Raw genomic sequence first — 24,315 nt, forward strand, 5'->3', positions numbered from 1 at the left:
TATTAATAGCACATCACAGATCTACCGTAAATCCTTCAAGACTATTGGAGCAAATCCTCATATTTACTTTTTGGGCATACGATCCTCGGCAGTGTGCCGGTTATCATATTTGATTGGGTCCTTGGAATGAACTTGTCTTCATGTTTAATTTTTGAAGGTATCTACTTAAATGATGCCAAGGGAGGCTTAGTGTTGCGGCGTTCCAGTGCCTAATAATAGGCCTTGGTGCCTGAACACCTGAATACCGGCCTTGGCTTTCCCTTTCCGGGAAGTCCCTCAATCACATCGTCAACACATACTATTAGTTATCACCATCACGCACTAATTGCATGGGTTGTTTCACACTTCTATTCTCTTTCTGTAACGGAACACAAACAACCTCAAGTGCTCAAGTCAACTTTGGAACTGGTTCTTGGACTCCGGGACCCCAGGAATATGGATCTCCCAAAATATCAAGAGCTGCAATCAATTGGCAAAATCGATGACATCAATTCACTAAAGCAGGTACAAGACTAGGATGTATCGATACAACTCATGCATGCGGTAAACTAACGCATATGATACCTCAAGATATACGGGTCCAAAAAAGACAGTATGCAGAACTTGTTGTCCACCAAGAAATGGATTGGATTTGATCTTGACAACACCCTGCATGAGTTTCGGAACGCATCTGTACAAGCGTCATCATCTGTATTCAAAGCAATCGTGGATGAGAACCCAAATGTCACGATAGAAATCCTTGCGTCCACGTATAGTGACATCTTGCGCTGGAAAACATCCGATGCTTTCACGGATGGTAGGACGTCAGTAGAGTATCGCCGTGAACGCTTTTCGCACCTTCTCCAAGTTCATGGACTTGAGTCAACGGAAAAACTACTTGCTCGTTTATTGGTGATCTACCAAGATAGTCTCAAGACGGGGCTGAAACTTAAGCCAGGTGCAATGGAATTGTTGAAGAAACTAAAGGCTCGAGGAAAGAATATCATCGTAGTGACGGAAGGCCCGCAGGATGCGCAGGAATGGACGATATCTGAACTTGGGTTGCGGCCCTACATTGACGTACTTGTCACCACCAACGATATTGGGAAGTCCAAGGTCGATGGTTTATTTCCTATAGTCATGGAAAAATATCACATTGCGGCATCGGATATCGTCTATGTGGGTGATAGTGAGCAGCGCGATATTGTTTCTGCACGGGCAGCAGGTATGGTGACCGTGTTGTATGATGAGAAGAGTAATTCTCAATTTGATGACTCTCAGGCTATAAGAATTGACTCTCTATCCAAGCTTGGGTACCTGGTTGATTGATACCAATCTTGCATCTTCGCTGAAACCAAAATGACAGCTGTTCAGCACGTCTGGAATTACTTCTGCCAACAGAACAAAACCTTCTAATCATTCGATTGATTTAACTATGAAACAAAAGCGGAATAAATTTTGAATGTAATCACTTAGGAATAATCTCGAGTCCGGCTCGAGGGTCCGAATCGTTAGATGAGGCTTCATGTACCCTTTCGAGTAAGTAGCCCTCTCATAGCCTCCGTTTCACCTTTAAGTCTCGAAACCTCTAGTTTCAACTCATCGCGTTCCCTCCGCACGTTCTCCAATTCTTCCTCTAAACTCTTCATCCGGTCGACGCGTCTCTGTCGACATCTCCGAGCCGCGAGGGTGTTCAGCTTGCGTTTTTCAACGCGTGACGAGTCTACACAACCCAAAACCTCATCACCCTGCGATGTTGCAGGGCTAGGCAAAAATGTTGAGACAGTACCGGGGGGTTGAGAGACAGAGGGAGCATTTGAGTGGTCGGTTTGTGAATTGGCCGAGCTGGATTGGATAGGTGATTGAAGGGTATGGGGTTCATTTGATCCCGAATCCGAAACAGAAGGAAATGTAGATGCGCTGAAATCAGGAATAGTAAAAGGAATGTCGACGTCAAAGCCTTCGGCGAACGCACTTAAATCGGTAGATGTAAGATTCCCGTCCGAATCAGCAGAGGATAGAACTGGCTCTGTCCAAAACTCTGGCTCTAGCGCAAAGGTATCAAAGAAATGTGGCTCAGCCGAGGGAATGTAGTGTAACGGCGGAGCGAGAGAAGAAAAATCGTAATGATCGTGATGAAAAGAATTAAACGGTGTATACCCCGAGTCTGGCTCTTGAGGGTTTAGTAGAAGGCCAGGGCATCTGGGGCTGCCAGAAGGTGATTGCCTGGAAAATGGCTGCGGAGCAGGAGCAAGCGCAGGCCGCCATGACGAGATAGTTTGATAGGGCCTAAGCGGGCCCTAGGCGCGGTTGCCTTTTAGTTGAGAAGAGGAAGTCTGTTCTAAGAGAGACTTCAAGGAAGTTGATTCGGTCTGAAAAGGCCGACAGGTTGTGTCCTGAGAGAAAAAGGAAATGAAAGAGGGGAAGATGAGATGATAATATACGGACAAATGCTTGGCGTCCCTTTCTGGAAGCCACCATCGGCGTTTCCCGATTGGTCGTTTAGTCAAGACTCATCATGACTCATTTTAGTGCATTTCCTTATCCAATCATAGCCTTCATCTGGTTCGACCAATCCTCGGCTACGGTGGTCATATCGTTGTTGGTCAGTACATGTGATACCATTGAACCCTTTTTGATCTTGACCTTATCGGAATATCTATTTTTAAGTTGTCGAGCTCAGTCTACCTTCTAGGTAACTTCAGCCAATATCATTTCTAAAACTCCTCCGTGAATATATTCATACAAATATGTTTCCAAATTAAAATAGAACCCTTGAAATTACAGCCCTAGCACACAATTTTGAGGAGTATCATGATTTAGATGAATGGATTGGATACAAGGATCAAAGCTCTCATCTGATTGATGCGTCAGGGCAGCTTCGCTGTCCACTAGAGCCAATGCCCTTAAACTAAGCAGACTTGATTCCACATCCATCAATTTTAAACAGCATTCTTTTCACGATACGCAAGTCCAAAAACCACAAGCCCGTATATAGCAATCCCAGCCAACAAAGTAGGAACAGGCTTTCCACCCGTCTTAATCACCCGTGGAACTGAGCTACCACCCAACACGACCGAAGCAAGCAGTCCCAATTCCTCGCCGTATGGCCAACCATTACGCAGACTCAGGTAGCTAGCGAAGTAGACCGTGCCGACTGCAAAACCGGCTATTATGGAGGGGAGGGAGCCAGTGCGGGCATAACCGATTGAGCCTCCTAAGGAGGTGAGGAGCGATAGCACGAGGGCTGGGTATGTGGTGGACTTATTCGTAAGTGATGTATTAGTGGTTTGGAAGGTATGGTATGGGAATTGAATTTACCATTGTTTCAATGAGGTTGATTGTTTGGGTTGGATGGAGTTGTGATTGCCCTTGCTCCAATATTACTTCCCGCTCCGATGATCTTACTCATATTATGACGTCATTGGGACCGAGATCAAGTCCGAAGTATAACTGAGCATATCTCTGAGCATTATATAAGCTCAGATCTGCTCACTGAGTATCAGGTGACACTCAAGGAGCACACAGTGAGTACTAGAATTGCTGGCACAGCTAGGAATATTGACCTTGAGACCAACTCGAACGTCGGCATTAAGGGTGGCGATTGAACCTTCACATCATCTAAGTACGGAAGACTTAAGCCTGCCGGAAATAACGATCTGGTTAGAGAGTCAGGACTTCAAGTGGAAACGATCCTTAAAGCTGAACGTGCTAGCACTACATCCGAGGGCGCTGCCGCTTATGGCAGCAGCACCGCGAGGGCTCAAGCCAAGAAGAGTAGAAGTCGAGGCAGAAACTAAGGCTTCAGAAAGCAAAACTCAAGCCTTTTTTGAGAATAGTGCCAACATCAATAGTGATAGCTTTCGTGCTGTCTACATCGAGGCTAGAAGTTTGGCGTTCAAGGGAAGAATCGGCGGGATATGCGAGAGTGGTTATGAATGCGTGCCTAGGTACTACTATGTAGTAACTACACTTATCCTTTAAGTGGCTTTCAATGGAGTATGGCCCTTGGATTCAATAAAAAAACATACAAAGATCAGGGGCTGTATGTGGTCACCCACCATACACTTAATCTCCAGCTCGAACTATTTTGCTTCTGTTCTTAATGAAACGACCTGTTTATCAGCTTCATAGTCAGCAGATTCGACGACACGAAGTATCCCCATCCCGAATCCCACCCCCTAGCGTATATAATTTCCCGAAAAAAGAGGTTGAATGACTTCATAATGGAATTTTACTTCGCGTGCTCGCTTAGATCCGAGTCAGTCCGATATTTTGTATCGGTGACCGTTCCACAGATGGCAGCAATCCAGAAAGTTCAAGAACGTTAGCTCCATCCAATTCCGCTGTCTCTGTTTCTCCATGCATCGGTGCCTCATACATATTTTGCGACTCCAATTCCTGAGCTCCTACATTATCATGCGGCGACAGAGGACCCTTCGAGTCCACGCTGTGTTTTTGGCTACGGCGACTCCTGAATAGGAGCCATGCTGCTCCAGCAATCAATGCGAGCCCGGCCACACCGCCGACCACGCCGCCTGCAATCGCACCGCTATTTACATGAGACGTGTTCTGGTCCGAGAGTGATGACGAGAAAGATGTGCTTATGTTTGTGGCGGCGCGTTGTTGAAGCAGGGAGGCCAGCGTAGAATCTGCAAATCCAGCAGAAGGCGTTGTGATTGTGGCACCACCGCTTGCACTGTTGGGAATTAGCAGCTGATATCTACTATATAGAAATAGAAGAATCTTACTTTCCACCAATCTCGGCAAAGATAACGGCTGGCACTTCATAACTGGATGTAGTACTTAGATCTGACCGCCATATATACGACGACAGATCCAGCACACGAACAGGCTCAAAGACGGGGCTACATTTTCTTTTAGAGACCGAGTAAGCCCCAGAGCGTATCTCACCTCCAAGAACGATTGCTTGTGAGCCCTTATATGTCTGGCAAGCGCCAGACATGGTGTCGCGTCCAATAGTCGAATTGACCCATTCTGTATTGGTCTTATTTGACACGTCCGTGACATTGATCCACTTGAATGATGGAATCGTTAAGACATACACATCCTCGTATGAGCGAGAATCTTCCAGACTCCATCCGCCGTACGTCGTGATGTGAAACGCACCGCCGTCGGGAGAAGTAGTGACAGCAGTGCAGAAAGAAAGTCGATTTTTAGGGGGAACCCCAGAAGCCTTTTGCATCCACCAGGTGTGAGATGAGATATCATACACGTAAATAATTAGCCAGTCTGACTCGATATGCCATCCCTTGGATGTCAGGCCTGCAGTAGCCTATTTACCGAGCAGTGTTAACTGTATAGGGTCGTTATAGAAGAAAACTGTCAGGAGTAACAGAGACGTACATTTCGACCGCCGAAACTGATAAGCATTCCTTCTTTTCCTGCTGGAATATAAACCAAAGTGCCACCACTGATGTTCGGCAGTTCGATGCCATTGGACCCGCTTGTGAGTGTCTCGTTGGTCCATGAAAGCTGATTAGGATCACTTGCATCAAAACGAATCATGCCGGTCATATAAGGTGTGGAACCGCCATAAACAAAGCCGAGATTGGCCCCAGGAGCGGTAGCAAACTGAGTAGAGAAGCGATTCCCGAAGTTGAAGTCACCTCCAGCCACAGTAACGTCTTTCCACTCACCCGTCGAAGTATTGTAGGCACCAACCAAGTTATTCGGAGTCTCAAAGCCGCCGCCGAAGACGTAAATTACATCACCAATGTTCCAAATTGCTCCATTTACGTTCCCACTGTTCGCACTTCTAGTGAGCATCGCACTGTTGTAGGCAACGCTTGCATCAGAGTCGATGGAATGGGTGCTGAGTGCCGACTGAGGAATCGCACGTTGGGCTGGAAACTGGTCGCTGAGTTCGATAGAGTAGAGAGACGCAGCTTTTGATCGTTAGTATGAAGGGCCTCAGCCTAGGGCTTCCTGTAGAGTCCGCGGAACTTGCCAGGCCTGATCACTTGTCCACCGCCATCGGACACAGTACTGTAGTTGCCGGCGAAGAAATATAATTGATCGTTGACCACAGCAGCTATAAGTCGATTAGAAACAGCGGCAAATCTTTCAGCGCGACAGCGACACCGCCTACATTTTGATCCGACCAAATAGCAAATGTCACCTCCAGAGCATAATCCTTGCTGCACCAAGGCCAGTACCGTGACAAACAACCAATTCCATGCTATCATGGCTAGTTTACAGTGATTTTGCGGGGTTAGTGGTTCTCGGAAAAAGCCTAAACGGAAACAGAAAAATGCAAGTCTTCATGATTACATGAAATTATTGAATTGCCAAGAGCCTTTTGCAGATTATATGAGCTCTGTGATTACGGGGTTCCATGCATGATCCTGAGGTACTCCGTATGTACAGATGCACTTCTCAAGGCTTTCCTGTGTGGCTTTCCGAGATAGTAGATTCGATCTGACACCATTCGCGAGGAACTGAGGTCAATGCTAGAACGACAACTAGTGGAGCAGTAGTTTGCAATGCCCAGAATGGCGAAATCTCTAGTTGAGACTTGAGGCTCACCCGCAAATTGCCAAGAGAGAAGGAGGCTGACTGCTGGCACTGCCCGATCACAGTAGATATGATTCTACCAGTGCTTACCACTTTACTGTCGCGAAATCTGCTTCCACTTTTCTTCTCTTGAGACTAAAGATATGACTGTTCCATTGCTGTGTAATGACACCAGAATTATCTTAATTTACCAATAGTTGTCGCCCTCAACTTTCAGGTTTATGGGTCAGATCGATTTTGAGAACAACTGTACAACAAGAGAGGGCTTTCTCATGTGGAATGTGACCCGGGATGACAGGTAGTTTCAAATCCCCGTGACTTTGAAATATAAGTGGGAAAATCCAAAAATGCCTAATCTCAGTTACCCATTTTTCGTCATTTAACGTTAATAACTTATTAGCAGTTCGATTGCCATACATGGCATTGGCAAGTGTATTTTGGTTGGCTACACTGCACTAGGAGAAAACCTCTGGTATTCATGCATTTTCCACAAGGAATCGGAAATGAAACCACTACTCTTTCACCAGGATGTATCGAAATTTCTTGGTTGCGGGACCTACACTTTCCCTAACATTCATGGTCAAATACATCTTTCTCTATTTGTGGGACTTAGGAAATATTTAGCCGCAGATGATGCTTTTAGAGATCCTTACAATCACGTTACCATATCCACTGAAGGATTATCTTAGTTTAAATATAGGAGCGCGTCGGGCCGTGCCCACAACGCTAACGCTTCGTGAACGTTTCTCTCGGCCCATAATTCACCGGGGATGAGGTCCTGGTCTAAGTGCCTTTCCGGCCCTACTCAAGGACACTCTTGACTCTCATTATACTAAAGACATCTCCATGTGTATTACTTCCGTTTCGTGGCGGTATCCGGGTTGTACGGCGGTACTTACAAATTAGCCCACTCCTACAGTTGCAATGAGCATCGGAGCTGAAAAGTTGCCCAACGACTAGATACAATCGATATTTAGGTTAAAACACTAGTTCGACGTTGTTTTGCTTACAAATCTATAAGAAATCGATACTGATATGGCTACAATGGCCGTCAAAAATCAGTAATCGATGCTGATCTAGTGTAGCTGTTTCAGGCAAAAAGATTGTCTTTAGCCATTTAATGCTAGTTGAGCTTGATGTCCAGCTATCCTCTGATGCAGTATAAAACCAGTATAGGATGTTGGTTTGAAATAATGGAGTCTGTGGGGGTTTGCTTTAAAGATAATGAGTGGGCGAATCGTTTTACCTGTAGGGCTAATCGTCTCGATAATCGACACCTATTCCCGATTATCTGGTGATTTAACATAAGTATGCTTCTTCCTAGATGCTGAGAGGACTTCGGAATTCGTACAGACTCTAAGAGCGATTCCATACTCGTCCATATTCCAAATGTTATCTGGTAATAGCATATTGCTCTTTAATCTTTGCGAATAGCTCATAAAGCTTGAATTGCTATAGGCTGTGTTTCATGGACTCTAGACACATAGATACGTCTACCTATACAGGAATTTACGCGTGGGTTTCGCTGAATAAACTTTGGTAGCCATGCCTTAACAAGAGGTTCATTATCGCCATTAGAGCGTAGAATGCGAGTAGCCATCTCACGTGCGCGAGCATGCGAAGAAGGAATCCTTGGGAATCCTGCTCAAGAATCCATTTTACTAGGAACTCCTCTTGGCCTTAAGATAGTCTTTGTTGATTTGAGTGTGCATCGCGACGAGAAAGTGAGCCATTCATTCGATGTGTAAGGGGTAGATCTTGAGACACCATATGCGATAGCAGCTGCCTTTACAAAAGATGTTTGGCCTGATTCTAAGTCAGAGACGGCCAGAGATATCTGGCGTTCGTTGGGAGTCATAGTTATAGAATAAGAAGGTACCTTCTTATGCGTGTTAGAGCTCTAATCAAAGAAGGCCGTGAAAATTTGGTTTCCTTGCGACAGACTCCAGCTGAAAGAAGATATCAAAAGAAAGGGCTGAGGTCTCCTTCGTTATCGCAATTAAATAGCCAAATCACGCACCCACTAAGTGTCTTGAAAGTACCTAGTTATTGTGTCATTTCAATGGATTTCTTCTCCCAAGGTCGAGTTTTGCCTATCCTTTTCGATGTTCTAAGGTTCCTCTAGAGCTTCAATGGCTATTTCTTTTATTCATTTATAATGTCCTGCCGCGGACTATTATTAACAAAATAACAATTTGATTTGGTAACATGAGCTACAATAACGGAAATCTTCTTTTTTTGTATCAGTATATGACAAGGGTATAATCTCATATAAAATGCATGCCGTCATAATTCATGAACCATCTATCTCCCTGCTGCATCCCTCGGCACCTTCAACGTACCGTACCCATCCTCAGACTCATTTCCCTGGCCATATTCAATATCGGCATCTTCCTCTTCCAGAACTGCACGAGAAGGACCTTCCTGCTCAATAATCCAAAGTCCAGGAAGAATACCCCAAAGCGCCAAAGCACTAAGCAACCACCACGGAAAGAGTACATAGCCCTCCTTGACACCATACGAGAATGCAGACCCAATAACTGCTGGGCCTGCAGCACGACCTAGTGCACTAAAACTGGTACCAACTCCGTTCAAAGTGCCAAGAACGGCCATGCTTGATGCGGAGTTTGTCAGGAGGATGGTGCAGCATGGAATACCGAAAATAGTCGTGCTGAGCTTAGCGAGCATAACAAATATCACGACTGGAGTACGGAGTACTCCAGGCACGAGGGCTGTGAAGGGTGTTAGGAGGAAAATGATTGGCATGCAGATAGCTGAGACTTGGTAGCATTTCAGTACACCGTAGCGCTTGACGACAGGTGGGAACAAATAGAACTGAATGAACATGCCGATTATGCCAATGATGGTGTAGTATGTGCCAATAGTTTGAGAATCTGGATCAAATTAGCCTCTATCTCTTTGCTTAGGTATAGTTAAAGTGTAAAGCTATACTTACCAACGCCAAATCCACTAGCGAATTTGAATGGAAGGTTCACATCAAGGTTTTCGTGTAGCTGTTGGACCGGGTAGTGCAGGAAAACAGGAAACACAGAGTCAAAGGCCATACCGAAGCCTGACATCAAGGTATAGGCCACAAGAATGATACTGGATTGGAAAGTAAAGATCTGAGACCAGCTGTGAGACACACGCTTGATAGGCTGATCTTTCTTACTGCTCTTTAGAGAACTTTTAGGTAGAAGACTTGCACTCTCCTCATCGACAGCCTTTCTTTCAAGATCGCCCTTCCTGCGCGACGTACACGAGCCCGTAAGTACTTTACCAATCTCAAGACCAACGTCCCGCTGATCCTTCTTCGTCTCCAAAGTTTCATGCAGGAATAGAAACCCAACGGTGATCCCGAAAATGAAGACACAAGCAGAAATTAAATTTGGCAAAGCGAATGGAAATCGTCGCAGAAATTCAGAGCTTCCAAATATGTTAGGGTACTTCTCTGCTGGATGGGCCAGAGCTCCGCCGAAAGACGGACCAAAGATACTGCCAATTGTCCATACTGTAGGCATGATACTGAAAGCACGAGGTTGTAACTCACGCTCAGGTACAATCTCTGCAACCATTGTGCGGAGGATACCTACGTTGCCATTCATGAGACCGATCATGGTCCGGGAAATTAGCACCGTTGTGAGGGATTGGGACATGCCCAGTACCACTGACAGCACCATGGTGCAGGTCAGACCGAATAGAATCACTGGTTTTCGGCCCACATAGTCAGATAGTGTGCCCCAAGACACTGCCGTGAAGGCCTGGCTCAGAGCTGCAGCTGCTGAGGTGATGCCAGCCCATTTGGCTACGTCGGCTTTGGCAACACCCACATATTCTAATAGTTCAGGCTACATTGATCGTTAGTTTTGACTCAGGAGCGGACAGAATAGACATACCAAGTATGGAAGAACAGATGTAAATACAACTGAGAATATCCATTAGCTCGGACGTAAAAAAAAAAAAAAAAGGTCAAGGTAACATACGAGGCTCGGAAAAGCGGCATATCGCTAAAGTAAACAAGTCAGTATTGATCACAGCATTGTAGGTAAACCATTGTGCATACCTAATATCAAAAGCTGCCGAACAGGCAACTTAGGAGCCATTTTTTACCGATATAATTTTGAAAAGAATATGACAAGAGGAAAAAGAGGGGGAAGTAAAATATCAATCGGATAAGTAGTACAAAGTACATCGGCAGTCTTCCGTTGAACTATCGGAGTTATCGGCACGAATTCCTTAGTAACTTTGATCCCCACCGTCCGATCCGCTTACTTAGTTTGTAGTAGTTATGGTGTACTAATTGAGGGGGAAACGGGTCAATTGCCTAGTTTTCTAGTAGTCAAACGTTAGTTTCAGGAACTGAGGCCGATTTATGACTATCGTTTACTTAGCTAGTTTCATTTCATACTTCCTCCAGTACTATGTGAGTTCTGCGTTCTACTAAGTAAAATTTCACGTCTCTCCGCCGCTACTCCTGACTCCTTACTATGTCTTGGAGGTTACAGCCATTGACTCAATTGTTTCCTTTTCATGTATGATGATGCGCTTTTTCTGCGTATGCCATGCAGATTGGCTAATATAGAAGATCAAGTGATGTGGTCCGATCTAGACCAAGAGCCCGACTCGGCGCCGGTATTCCTCTTTAGTACGTACTTTTTACTTCAAGCAAATTTCAAAGAGACTATTGGTTTGTCTAGTCCGATATAATCTCTCCCCGAAATATAGTATCAGTTTGATAAATAGTTTTAAAAGTATGGAACATGAAAGGGTATGACAGGTATTATATACAATCGCTAAGGCCGATGCAAACTCGAGTAAAATCATAACTGAGCATTGGGATGGATCAGTAATAGTGCCCTTTTTTCAATATGCTATAGGTCTAGCTGTTCATCCTCTTCATCCTTCGGCTCGTAATGTACTACATCGTTTTGTGCGGGGTTGACCCTCTGACCAATATCAATGCTTTCCCGCATGATTTGGCGTGCAGTCTCATCGTCGACCCCCATATCTTCTTTGATAAGCCTCACTCCAAGCTCTGGGACCAAAACGGACTGTGCGTAACCGACGATCGTTGCTTCAGCAATCAGACGGTCATTTTTAGCCAGTCGGCGCAAAGTCACTGAAAACCTTTCCATAAGTAGTTCCAACCTGTGAAGAAAATGTCAGCATGAGACCTTCGCAGATCCAAAAAAAAAAGGAAAGAAATGGGGCAATACTTACAATTTTTGTGTTCCCTTTGTCCCATAGTAACCACATGAGATGTTTTCCACACCATCTCCTTCAAGGGTGAGACGAAGAGCCTTTCCGGACTTGAAAGCGCTGTCCAGAATGTTACGGTAGTAGGATGGTGTGTCTGCGTTCACGAGCCCCTGTATGTACTTGAAATGGGTCTGGGCGCGCTCAGTAAACGTATCCCAATCTATTTCTGGATAGCCCTGGGCCTTCCATTCTTTTTCTGCGGTGGCTTGTCGATGAGAAGCGCAGAATTTTACCTGTTCACGGAACCGCTGTTTAGGCTGTGCCTCGAAGATCAACAGCAGACCTAGGTCGACTGGTGCCTTACACAATGGACAAATTGCCTCTCGCGGTGATTCTGGCCTCTCGGGTTTGAACTCAGGCAAAGGACTCATAGACGTACGGCCAGATAAATGGGACGATTCATCAAATACGGTGGTAGGTTGGGTATCCTTAGAGGAAGAGGTCATCAGCGAAAAGCTGGAGCCAGACTCGATAGGCAAGACAGGGGGCATTTTGAAGGTTGGACCAGAAGGCTTTTTTTCTGAGTCTTCGCTGGATTCTTCCTCGGCCTTTTCCTGTAGCTTGCTTGATAGTGCGCTCGAGCTTGGGGCTCTGTAGATGGTTTTTTGGGAGCCGTATGTTTTGTTCGTCTTAACCCGCTTGGTGGTGCGTTGGGAGCCTGGAAACAGTTCCCCCTCATCATCATTGCCAAACGTGCTAGACGTCTTTATCCTTCCATTCCGCACAGATAAGTTGCGATTCTGTGAGTAGGTTGTGCGTGGTCCTGATTTCAGCTTTTCTTGCAATGTTGGTCTTTCATCCTCGGAGATCGGAGGTTTATCGCTCTCGTTGTCGCTCTCAGGGTCACTCTCAGGATCTTGGAAGACTGCAATATCTTCGATTTCGGGTACGGGTACGGATACTGGTACGGACTCAGTTTCGCCTATTTCAGATCCAGAGCTTGGAGTACTCATGTCCTCCAAGGCAGTCAGGTCACTTTCGTCATCCGATAAAATATACGTAGTGTTGGCGCTTGACTCATTCTTGAGCTTGCCTTTCAGGCTGTCGAATTTTTGTTCAGGGGTCGCGGATATACCATTGATCGTCAATTGAGTCTGTTCGCTCGAGTCGCGTTGTGACATTGTAAGGAGGGGATCCAAGGTTGTAGCGACAGCGGGAAGTTCCGTGGATTCGATCGGTGGCCAGTGGCACGTGTAGTAAACTGCGGGCCAAAATGATGCAAATAAGCTCGGAGTTACAGCCACAGTATCAAGACTGAATTAGGTGACGGCAGTATGTTTAATGCTTTGCAAATGGACCGGGTGAAGGAGGGGAACGCGTGACGCGAACAAAGAGCGGCCCCACTGAGACGCCATTGTCTAGGTTCATACTCCGTACTACTCTGTATATGACTGTATCTATTTGAATTGCATAATATACACATTTATATTGCTATAAAACTGAGAAATCTAGGACAGGTGAGCCTCCGGAATCGAAAAAAGCTGCGGAGCTATTCCGTGCAGCAACCTGTCATGAGAAATAAAAATAGAAGAGACACATCATTCAAAGGTCATTTGAAATTCATCTTCTCCTTGCTCAAGATAATCATCGGCCCAAGCATTGGGCTCAAGAGCCATTGCTCCAACGGCAGTAGCGCCGATAGCAGGCATAGTGGAGGCAGATCGGGGCTGGATCTGCGAAGATTCGCGGTAGGAAGTGTCGAAGGTCATTTCGATTTCTTCCTCCTTGGATAAGTGAGAAGGTTCATAAGACTTGGGTATTGAAGGGGATTTATTAAGCGGGGGTGCTGATTGTGTCCGTGGTGGCTCAGGGGTCTCGAGGGTCTTCGATGTCTTCTCATTTGGAGTCACAGGCGAGGACTCTGGTGGAGGATTTAAATTGAGTCTCATTGGTGGCAGAGTAGACTCCAGCTGCTTGACTTCGATCGCTTCTGACGCCAATTCGGCGCGGATGGCTTCAATATCGAAAAGAACTGACCCCGGTACATTTGTTGGGTCGTTCAAGTCCCGTGGTGCAGCATTTCGGTCGACGTTGTATGTCTCCCACGATTTCTTCTCTGCCATCTTGCCGCGCTTGAAAAGACCGAATCGCTTCTTCTCAGGCTTGAGCTCAGCCTCTCGACGGGCCTCGTCAATCTCACGAATCAACTCTCTCTGTCGTTCAGCATGGTTGTCTGGATCTGGATCCTCAATTTCAGCAAACTCGTCATCCAGCACTTCCCAGCCCACTTCTCTCAGGATACGAGGCATGGCAGAACGGTAGTCCATATGGCCATTGACAAGTTGAGTCAAGTCAAAGTTCTCCACGCCAGGGATGCTCTCAATGGGCGCCAGACCAGATACACGCATGATACCGCCACTGGTGGCCCGGAAAAGGTAGCCCAGAATCCAATCATTCTTCGAATATCCATTCACAAATCTTCCAGATACCACACTTCGGGCTTTAAGATATTCATCTTTGTTGGCCACAATTGGTGAACCAAACAGGTACACATTCTGGATGAGTCCGTGGGCACCTTTGTTCGCCAGCTCTGTGAGACAGGAGAAGATGACTCGAGCTCCCAGGGAAAAGCCGAGTAACGTAATAGGCCGATTGCCTAGATTTCGCTGCCGCAAGGAATCGGCCATGACTAAGCCTGCCGAGTGGGCTCGAGCCATGGAGACGGTCCAAGGGTTGTCAATCAGATAGGCGAGTTTTGTGAGGACCAGGGGAAGCTGTAACGAGGCCATCAAAGCCATCAATACGGTACTTCCCAGCACTTGTTGTAGGCCTTGAGTCAATGCCTAATAAAAAGTCAGTCATTAATTATAGAAACAGAGTAGGAGGAGAAGTACCTCGGTTGCTAGAATATTTATGGTGTCACCCATGCTGCGAAGCATCTCGGGCTCCCACAAAACAGAGTAAATGTCGCCCATAATCGGATCCACTGTGCTATATGGAAGCCGAACATCGTCAACCTTGCCAGTCATCCATCCGGATACGGTCACAATGAGGTTCAGCTTTTTATTGTTATGCAATGGCCGGTATTCGAATGTTTGAACGGCTCCCGTACGGCGGTTAGCAGCCCTCAGCCCGATGGCGCTTCCACTCAGAGTAGCACCAGAAGCGATTAGAGCAGTGCCGCCGGCTCCTCCCAGGAAGGCGCTGGTTCCAGAGATACCCACTGTCGTGAGTCCAGCGGCGAGACCTGCTCCAATAACAGGAGCCAGCAAACCGGCAGATAATCCGATAACCAAGCCTCCACCAACTGTAGCCAGACCCATAATCATGAACTTGCGTTTCTTATTCATCTGCTTACGCTTTTCCATATGCTCTGATTCATCCCAGTTCTCCTTCTGTTCGGCCTGTTCATGCATTTCAAGGGAATCTATCACGCGTTTTTCGAAGCGTGATATTTGAAGCCAAGATATATCCATAGCTGCTGCTACTCTTTCTAAAAGAGTCCGTGACCGAGCATCGTAAATTGAGTCTGCTATAAGCACCAGGAAAAGGTCACAAAGAACAGTCCACCGAAGATCAATGTCGATGCGGGCAGATGTAGGCATTTGAGACGGCATCTGAACTTCTGTGGGCTCCTCACTATCATGAGCCTCATATGGGGGAGGTGAATCAAGTTCAGAACCGCCAGTATCCGAAGACATCCTAGATCCATTTTGGAAAGTTGGAGATGACATGGATGAATACGATTTCTTCAATTCGGTCTCTGCCATGGGGTTTTTGACCCGTGCATTCTGCATGAGAGGTCGAACTAGATCCTCTGGCTGCACGCCATGTTCCGCAAGTTGCTCAATCATAACTTGCTCGGCGACGTCGATATCCATATGCATGTACAATCGGCCCATCATGGCCTGTCCCCATTTTCGCATCGCATCCAAGGCCTTCTGGACAACCTTGCGGGTGGACTTCGTCTTGGGCAGCTCGACAAGCTCTAGCGTTATAATATGAATCACTAATCGAACGACGCCCACGTAAGCAATCTTTTGGGTCTCGTTCAAAAGATCCTTTGTGGCCTGTAGCTGGCTGACCGAGTCACGAAGTTCCTCGCCGACCAAACCGGCCGAGTTATCTCCCGCCTCGCGAAAAAGATAACTTGTATCTTCGTCCATACTAGTAGCAGACTGCGCATCCTCATCGAGTTGGACTCGGGTGTATCCCCTTCCAGCACCGCCCAATCCTCTATAAACAGCTTCATTGTCTTCCTCCTCTTGCGTTCCACGGGCGATCAGTCTTCCGTAGTCGTCATAGTAGTCGAATTCTCCAAGAGCTGGCATTGCCTTCCAATCATCATCTTCTTCCCCTTCCTCTTCTTCACTTTCGTCATGTGAATGGTGAGGCTGGGCCACTCGCATATGGGACCATTCCGAAATTTCGGCTTTTCTTGGATTGGAGGCTGATATCCGGGAGGAAGAAGGGGCGTCGTGATCCTCTTGTTGGCTTTTGGGAGTTTCTAGAGATACTGCAGCGGACTCTTGGGACTCAGTTTTTCGGTGATCTACCCCCTCTACACCCTCTACATTGTGCTTCTGGTTCGCCTCCACATGTTCTGCTTGGTATTCGGGGATTGGACTGGGAATTTTGTGAGTTTCAGGGCGATTACTGCCGTCGCCGGAGGAATCGTCAGGGTATCGTTGGGGCCTTGAGCGAGGTCGAATCGGAAGGCCAAAGTCATCCACCTCCTCTGGGACATCTTGTAAGCATTGCGCCTTTGCAGTCTCCACCTGGACATTCATGTTGTCCTCCTTTGACTTTGTGTCCTTTCCATTGTGATCAAGGGTGGGGCTAGGGGCAGGTGGCTGGGACGTGTTCGAAGGGGAGCTTGCAGGCGGAGCAGAACGGTTTGAGGTGTCGCCAACGGTGACACCTTCAGCAGACATTATTTAACATGGACAATTGCCCTTGCGAGCAGGTGCGGTGGTGGAGTAGTGAGATTCTAGTTGACGGTCCCTCTTTGTACGGACCGATCCTGTGACTAGCTCGACCCATTCGGACTGGTGATATAATTGTTTAGCTTGATCTCCCCCTGATTCTTACAGTGAATCCGATACTCATCGGACTGGGGAAATCTCCGCTGGTAATGATGGCCACCTGTGGACGTGGAGAAAGGAAGGTCGCGAGGGGTGGAGAAGGAGGACCGCAGCGGGGGACACGAGGGGCCGGGGGTGGCTTTTTGATATAAACGATAAAAGAAGGTCGTCAATGCAATAAGATATAGGATATAGAATTATAGAATTATAGAAAGTGGGTGATACAAGAATCAGTTGTAATCACTGCTGAGTTACATGAACTAGAAATTGTCTTACGATCTATACGCATATAAACGAGCTGAAAGCGGAAGGCCAGCGGGGAACTTTTCGGAGAAAATGTAAATATTGATTCCATAGATCTATACCAGGTAGTAGAGGCCTTCAAAGTTCACACTATATCACTATTTTACCACGGCTTACCAGGGTTTATCAGCTAGTATAAGCCATGGCGTATTTGCAAGAACTATGATAAGAAACGGCTCTTCTGTTAAATGTCTATTATTGCACCAAAGTTATTTCGGCCCGATCACTCTGCCACGTCTTACATGGACTATCCCTGTTCAGCTCCAGCCTAATTACGGAGTACGCACTAGTTTGAATGAGCTATCAAAGCCTCAGGCTATACAGCTAACGGGCACACATGATGCTTTTGTGGCTTCCCTGCAGCCAGGCTCTTTACAACAGAAAGTAACCCGGGTTTCTTGCATCATCGAACATTAAGCCAATCGCCCTGCAACTGGTATTGGATCAGAATAACCCCGGCCTTGCCCTGGTATAGAGTTGATGATGAAATGTGATCGCTCTAAGATGAGGTAGATGAGCTGGCAAGTATGGAATAGTCCCTACTGACTAGCGATGGACGTAGCCACTTGCATTTAATGCCCCTCTTCCCAAATGGTCCCACTCCAGCCTTCACTGATCTAAAATATCCCCGGGTCGGCGGTATTCTAATACCTAGTACCTAGGTCCTTGCGATCACAATGGCTTTGCCGAAAGGTACGCGATAACCTTCAACATATGAGGTCTGTTGATCTAATGGAAGAAACCGCGCAGGATCCGAAGCTTTGATCTTTCAAACCTCAGGCGCCGGATATCGGCTTTCTCTGCTTCTCAATGCTGCTGCTTGTGAACTTGCACAGTCAAGGATTGAGATACACAGCATCGCCAAGGGCGTTTCGCTGTTCGCGTTGGCCCTCAAACAGGTGGGACAGAAAATGAGCAGCACGAACTTGGATCTCTCAAACAAGGCACAAGAGAAGGCATGCGAGGTTGCCTACCAAGGTCAGACAGTCTTTGTGGAAATCCAGCTTATGCTGGATAAGCTGCATGTAACAGAGACAGACGATGGCTTGAGAAGGGTACCCATTTTCGAGCGCTTGAAACGATGCTTCAGGAAACAGCATGTCACATACTTGCTTGCACATCTAGAATCCCTAAAGTTCAGTCTCATTGTGATGCTCCGGGCATTGCAACTGGCCGAGTCAGTCAAGTCGAGTGGTGACGAACCTGAGTCTAACGACGATATTGCACAAGAAAAGGCCGAAGCGCAAAACATGATCATTGTTCGTCACTGGTCAATACGACGACTAGATCTCTTGTGGGATTACGCAAAGGAGGAAGCATGGGAGGCTGAGCATGACAAGATCAGCAAGAAGATCAACTGCAGATACTTGGATACAGCCTTTACAAACCCCTTGTCTTCAACAACAAGAAGCTTTGATCTCACGAAGATACGTACGGTGACCTTCGATGACATCGACTTAGAGATGCGCAGGATTGAAAGAGTGCCAAAGGATATGGTCCATATTTCCGAGACCGCAGTGAATCACCTCTTAGCGCTCTGGATATCAGCACCCGATTCCAAAAGCCCTAACGATAAATCGGACGACTCATGTCATTCTCGAGTACGTGTCTCCGATGATGCAAACGACCTTGAAGATCGGAATGTCGACGGTCAACATCTCGAGAGCGATACGACTGACAAACCTCAGTGCCAAAAAGACCAGCACCAGGGCACCAAGTTGCAAAGATCCTATAGTCATCAGCCTCGAGTGGAAGATCATTTAGAATCTGACGAGAAGTCCAAAAAGAAGTGCCGCGTACGTTTCGACCTTGCTCTCGACAGTGGCTTCTCAGCCTCTAGTCCGAACCTCCATCATTCTCAGCCACGTTACCAGACTGCTCCACCTCGCCCACATCTACAGTCAGTTCAAAATGACCACCGCAGCAGAAAGTACAGCAATAATGTCCAACCAACATTGAAACATCACCGGGACGCACTCTCTCATCAGCGTGATTCTTATAAACGGCCATCGGGCTATAATGATATCCTTCAGCCCCGTCAACGTGCATCCACGCATCAGCTGTTAGATACCGACTTCCGACCTTCGCCCCGTCGTCACCGGAAATCCTCACGGGAAGAAAAGAACGAACGGAACAATTTCTTGATCCGTACTGCGACTCGAGGACTGGTGGGGATCGGTGCAATCGCTGGGTTTATGGACGCACTAGAAGCATTCTCAATCCTTTGAAATCCTTCGAGGTCCTTCAGGAAAAGATGCATATGCTTCCGAAGCGATCATTGGCTTTTGTATTTGACTAATGAATTGGCTATTCTTTTAGCGTCCTACTCTGTACAAAATCCAAGATCAATTGCGTATTCTGTAGAGCTCAGAACTGAATACCTACGAAGTAGTAAACTACCGTGAGAGCTTCAGTTAGACTGTTGAAAGTGATCTATACAAATTGCCCAGGAATATCTCTACCTCCACTCTCACTCAGCCTAAACCCTTTTCATTTTTTTTTTTTTTTTTTTTTTTTCACAAGGAAAAAGAGCCTTGCAAGGGAATGAAAAATCGGAAACCTCGAGTGTTTGCACTGTGTGGATTATGATGATCGTATCTTCCTTCTTCGGCTATTGATCCTCACGGAACTTTCATGTCCGCCGACACCCGATACCCGGCACCAGTTATGTCCCCGCTATCCCTACGTATCGGACTTTGATCACACGGTTAAGAATCAGTTATCAGTTAGGCCGAGAATCTTCCGCTGTCAGATGTGGAGTTCGTTTCCATGTCTATTCATTCTCTTCTCTTAGTTTCCCGCTTTGATTCCAGGATATCAATATTTACGTAACGCTAGTGTTAACGTGTTGGGCTTTTGTTTCGTCATGCGCTATACTCTATAATCTTAAGATTTATTCAATTCGTGCTTTTCAATCATTATCTAGGTGTCATGCGATTGGAGCATCTCTAGACGTTATATACTCAAGAACGCTCATTTCACTCTATAGCTCCTCCTTCTCCAGAGCCATCGCTATTCATAACCATAAAGAATCAGATTTCAGGCAAAGGTGGCATACTGAAGACACTTCCGTCTGGAAGCCACCCATCGAGCTCCATCCCTGTCTTGGGCCTCTGACCACCAACACCTGGCGGTGGGGATATTTGGGGATTATACATATATTGCGGTAGCAAAGGGACTGCCTGCGGTTGAGATGGGTAACCAGGCGGGAAAGACTGGTAGAAATGATTTTGGCCTTGGCCATGGCCACCATCCACGGGCCACATACCGGTGTTGGCGCCCATAGGCATATATCTACCCTCCATGCCCGAGGGTATATGTGATGCAGCCGGCAAAACTGAGTATGAGTCCACGGCAGGCATACCAATTGGGCCCATATGAGACGGCATGTCCTGTGAGCCAGGCATCTGCACAGGCACCATCGCCTCACCCGACGACAAGCCGTCAGGTGCCTTTCCAGCCACGGAGTCTACTCCAGTGTACCGCTTCTCCAGACGCTCATACCAGGTGCGGCCCTTGACTGCCACGATGAAGAACCAGCGACTCGGAACCTTATACTTGCCACCGCCGCTTGCTTCACTCAGTTGGGTTGAAATTGCGTCGAGGTAGTACTTGACATTGACTGCCTTGAGGGTGACAACCTGGCCCAGGGAACCTGTTCGCACGGAGAAATGGATTTTTAGCAGCGTTGTAAATGCTAACACGAAACGGGTATAGACCAGGTTGGGCAGCTTGCGCATTGTCTCTACACTACAGGTGAGAACTGCTTCTAGGAGCTCCTGCGCAGCATGCATCCATTTTACATTGATGTCGACCCGGATTGCGCTGAGCGGGGCTTCTTGTTTGCCTTCGTCTGGGGTAGGTAGTGTGAAATATCGTTTTTGAATCGCATCTGGGTCTCGGTATCCCTCTCCTATGCCGAGGTCATACACGGAGAAATTGGTAATTCGGTACTGGAGGATGATGGGTACTAAAAGGATAATGTGAGAAAGCCATCTCGATTGTTGGAGTTAGAGTCCTCGACTTACCCGTGAGCATGTCGTTGGGTGTGCTCTTGGTCCAAGTTTCCATTCGTTTGTCAAACCATCGCAGCACAGCCTGGACCCGAGATTCAGTCAATGGTGAGGAGGCACTCGTGTCATCAAGACCAAATGAGGACACTGTCTCATCAGTTATTCGCTGAAGCTGAAACCAAACACCCAGATGTCTATCCGACAGATGTGGTGACTGTTCGAGCTGCGTCACACACTCCGCCATCCAGTCGTTGAACTGAAGCAAATTCGGTCGTCGAGTCCTCATAGCGACACTGTTCCCTTGTCAACACAGTTATATAAGTTCTGGAATTCAGAAAGACCTACATCGAGCCTAGATGATAACATCCTATAACAGCCCTCGCTTGCTCTGCCATGTCCTCGTCATAAAGCTCATGTCGGCCTTTATGATCAGACTTTCTTTTTGGCACGCGACGTTTCGTCGCAAGTCCAATCTCCAAGGCCATGGTAGAGGCAATGTGTGCGTATTGATAAAATTGCAGTTTCAGGGGAGAATGAGGAGGGAAATAGAAAATGCACATCAGCAACAACGCCTGCACCAGCTCCAACGACTTTTCACCTTCGACAAAGAACCTTTGTGCGTATAGACGAACTATTTCGCGATTAAGAACCTCTGCGAGCCCAGAATCGATGGCAATTGCAGCCGCAGCGACCACGGAAAGAAACAGCACCGGCTTCGTTTGTCGAAGTCGAGTAGCGGTGGTATCGGGAGGCAAAACAACCACAGGGAAAAAGAGCGAGTGTTCATGGATGAAGCAGGAAACCAGTTGTTCTGCATCGTTCAGAGAAATGACACCTCGATCGATAATATCGTTCGCGGGCAGTGGGTTTGGATCTGACATGAAATTTGTATGCAGACCAGAAAAGGACAGAGGGAGGGGTCCAACAGTACTGGATATCTCGGAAGAGTAGTCCATGAAATGGACTGAATCTGAAACGCCACTCGACACATCCGCTGAGAAGTCCACGTCGCCAGACTTGTTCTCCTGCGAATTGTCGCTCTCATCTGGCGACTCCGGGTCACTATCTTCTGGAATACGATCTTTGAGCAAGGAGCGCATCATGCGCATCTCCTTTTCAAGCTGCGCTACACGCGAGTCCGTACGTTTACGAGGTCGCCGGCGCTGTGGCGCCATGAAGACACACGTTTTATTTCCTTTGGCACATCGCTGGCACTGATTGGGCGTGGCCAGGTTCGGCAGACAGCGAACCTTTAGACTTCTGCAGGACTCACATGATCGATTCAGCTGCTGGGAATGCTGACTTGAGGGATCGCCATGGAGTGAGGCAGAGTACTCTGACATTTTCGCACTAAATGTCACAAAGGAGGAGGAATCAAAGGATGAGAACAATAGTTTTGTTTTCCTCTGGTTGACAGGCCTAAAATCTCTTGTTGCAAGGATTTTACCAAGTCTTGAACCGTTTTTTGTGTGGGGTTTCAACTCATCGCATCCAAAGCAGGGGAATCAAGATTGACAATGAACAAGCCACATTCACTGCTGGTGTAATGCTCAGATGTAGGATTCAGGAATAAGTGAGTGCAAATCGGTTTCACCAGGAAACATAGAATGCAACGAGCTTCAATTCGAGATGACGGATTGGCCACGATAAGGAATTAAACACAAAATTCAGCAAATGAAGTCCTGATCGACTCAATATAGGTGCAAGAGTCAGTAGTTATGTTCAACTGTAAAATTTCAATGGCTGAAGATTAACGCGTTCGTGAATGGTACGTGGTCAACAAGTACAGAGTCAAACTGGTGGACAATTGAGGTTGGAGAATCCATCCCACTAGCGCTAGGCGCTCCACTTTTGGAGGCGTTGACTCTAGACTGTCTTGGGAAGAGCTTGGACTTTATAGAGTAAGATGAGAGAGGCTGGAACAGATTTATAAAGCTTTCTAGGATCTTCGAAGATTTGCTCTGACCAAGCAAAATCTCAATATAGATGATTTATACTCCGCAAGGTAAGGAGAATGAACAGGAATATTGAACCTTAGAAATCAGGCGTCATCGGTGCTTATCTCCGAGTCGGAATTAAGGGAATCAACAAGATTAGTAGATATCCGCCCAATTTGGACTTCAGCAGGCCATTATTATAAAGGAAGCCGCGCAGGCTGGTTTTAGGGCTAGTTCTATGGCTGTGGGTACATATACAGTATACTACTCCACAGTTACCTAGATGGCCAATGCACTCAATGATTAGCTCCGTAGGTATTCCTTTACTTCGAGATCTCAAGGTACAAGACCTAATGCTTTCAAGGTCAGATCCGCCTTGAGAAGAATTGAGACAAGACACTTCAAGGACTGGCTGATACCATAACTATTCACCTCAATCGTCGCCCCACTCGTCGCCCGAACCGCTCAATGCCTTTTTGATTTCTTGATTTGCCTGTTATCCAACTGAAAATCCTGGAATATACTGACCTAGTTACCCCTTGGAAAGAAGTGGAATGAGACACTGGACGCTACTTTTCAACAAAATATCCGGGCTCCCAGATCTTTAATCTCACCGAAAACTGATCTGCAGCACATACATGCACAACGGATTAGGTGACTGTTGCTGCCATGCATTCAACACAGTTTCTGTCACTTCGCCATCTATGCCAGTTGGGTTCCTCACACATCAATTTTCTTGGTGTCTTGAGTAATTAAGGAGCTAGCCTAGGAAATTTTATTTTCCAATAATCGCTTTATTTTCAGGCATCAAGCGGTATATTCGCCTCAGATCAAGTAATTGAATCCCTCTACTTTATTGGCTGATGTTGTGCCACAACATATGCTGTCCTGCATTAAGTCATTAGATGTGGTATTTCCGCGATTCAGTCTGAAATATCTACCTGTTCAGAGTCGAGTTTACCTGATTAGGGATAAAGTTTCCCAGTGCCCACCATATTCATGTCGATGATCAAGTTGATGACCAGCCCAGGTTGATATTATGGCGGAAGTGAAGCTGATATTTCGCTCATTTCCTTTGGATTCATAGATATTGCTAGATGCCCAGGATCACAAGTCCGAGAAATTTGAATCTGCAAAGATTAATCTCTCTTACGACTTCATGAATCAGCCTTCAACTGTTGGAATGATCAAGTAAACTCGGGATAGCAGCACTTTCTAGTTGTGAAAAACGGAAAATTTATCCACTTATCTGCCTTATTACCA

At 46.6% G+C, this 24,315-nt stretch overlaps 9 protein-coding genes across 9 annotated transcripts; 2 read left to right on the forward strand and 7 right to left on the reverse strand.

Annotated features, from left to right (window-relative positions):
* Window positions 1-594: 594 nt before the first annotated feature.
* Window positions 595-1,308, forward strand: N7495_005441 (HAD family hydrolase; the record flags this gene model as incomplete). The annotated part of the gene is made up of 1 exon (XM_057208092.1): window positions 595-1,308. One exon carries the CDS (start codon window positions 595-597, stop codon window positions 1,306-1,308), a length of 714 nt encoding a protein of 237 aa, XP_057061866.1.
* Window positions 1,309-1,502: 194 nt separating this feature from the next.
* Window positions 1,503-2,247, reverse strand: N7495_005442 (bZIP transcription factor JlbA/IDI-4; the record flags this gene model as incomplete). Its single annotated transcript, XM_057208093.1, has 2 exons — window positions 1,503-2,150; window positions 2,206-2,247. 2 exons carry the CDS (start codon window positions 2,245-2,247, stop codon window positions 1,503-1,505), a joined length of 690 nt encoding a protein of 229 aa, XP_057061867.1.
* Window positions 2,248-2,921: 674 nt separating this feature from the next.
* N7495_005443 (TMEM14 family protein) lies at window positions 2,922-3,303 on the reverse strand (the record flags this gene model as incomplete). The annotated part of the gene is made up of 2 exons (XM_057208094.1): window positions 2,922-3,242; window positions 3,301-3,303. The coding sequence occupies 2 exons, from the start codon at window positions 3,301-3,303 to the stop codon at window positions 2,922-2,924; spliced, it is 324 nt and encodes a 107-aa protein (XP_057061868.1).
* A 927-nt stretch (window positions 3,304-4,230) lies between these two features.
* Window positions 4,231-6,188, reverse strand: N7495_005444 (uncharacterized protein; the record flags this gene model as incomplete). The annotated part of the gene is made up of 5 exons (XM_057208095.1): window positions 4,231-4,678; window positions 4,731-5,275; window positions 5,347-5,888; window positions 5,972-6,034; window positions 6,092-6,188. The coding sequence occupies 5 exons, from the start codon at window positions 6,186-6,188 to the stop codon at window positions 4,231-4,233; spliced, it is 1,695 nt and encodes a 564-aa protein (XP_057061869.1).
* Window positions 6,189-8,859: 2,671 nt separating this feature from the next.
* Window positions 8,860-10,619, reverse strand: N7495_005445 (MFS transporter; the record flags this gene model as incomplete). Its single annotated transcript, XM_057208096.1, has 5 exons — window positions 8,860-9,410; window positions 9,473-10,364; window positions 10,413-10,441; window positions 10,500-10,523; window positions 10,580-10,619. Coding segments are annotated over 5 exons (1,536 nt in total), but the record flags the coding sequence as incomplete, so codon positions are not given.
* Window positions 10,620-11,387: 768 nt separating this feature from the next.
* On the reverse strand, window positions 11,388-12,896 carry N7495_005446 (RTC4 family protein; the record flags this gene model as incomplete). Its single annotated transcript, XM_057208097.1, has 2 exons — window positions 11,388-11,664; window positions 11,737-12,896. 2 exons carry the CDS (start codon window positions 12,894-12,896, stop codon window positions 11,388-11,390), a joined length of 1,437 nt encoding a protein of 478 aa, XP_057061871.1.
* A 417-nt stretch (window positions 12,897-13,313) lies between these two features.
* N7495_005447 (TMCO4 family protein) lies at window positions 13,314-16,649 on the reverse strand (the record flags this gene model as incomplete). Its single annotated transcript, XM_057208098.1, has 2 exons — window positions 13,314-14,558; window positions 14,610-16,649. 2 exons carry the CDS (start codon window positions 16,647-16,649, stop codon window positions 13,314-13,316), a joined length of 3,285 nt encoding a protein of 1,094 aa, XP_057061872.1.
* Window positions 16,650-17,779: 1,130 nt separating this feature from the next.
* On the forward strand, window positions 17,780-19,330 carry N7495_005448 (uncharacterized protein; the record flags this gene model as incomplete). Its single annotated transcript, XM_057208099.1, has 2 exons — window positions 17,780-17,795; window positions 17,853-19,330. The coding sequence occupies 2 exons, from the start codon at window positions 17,780-17,782 to the stop codon at window positions 19,328-19,330; spliced, it is 1,494 nt and encodes a 497-aa protein (XP_057061873.1).
* Window positions 19,331-20,134: 804 nt separating this feature from the next.
* Window positions 20,135-22,533, reverse strand: N7495_005449 (uncharacterized protein; the record flags this gene model as incomplete). Its single annotated transcript, XM_057208100.1, has 3 exons — window positions 20,135-21,072; window positions 21,131-21,408; window positions 21,461-22,533. Coding segments are annotated over 3 exons (2,289 nt in total), but the record flags the coding sequence as incomplete, so codon positions are not given.
* Window positions 22,534-24,315: the final 1,782 nt, after the last annotated feature.

This window comes from Penicillium taxi (genome assembly GCF_028828555.1).
Source record: "Penicillium taxi strain IBT 34144 chromosome Unknown utg000004l_segment0_segment0, whole genome shotgun sequence".
In the NCBI taxonomy this organism is placed as follows: domain Eukaryota; kingdom Fungi; phylum Ascomycota; class Eurotiomycetes; order Eurotiales; family Aspergillaceae; genus Penicillium; species Penicillium taxi.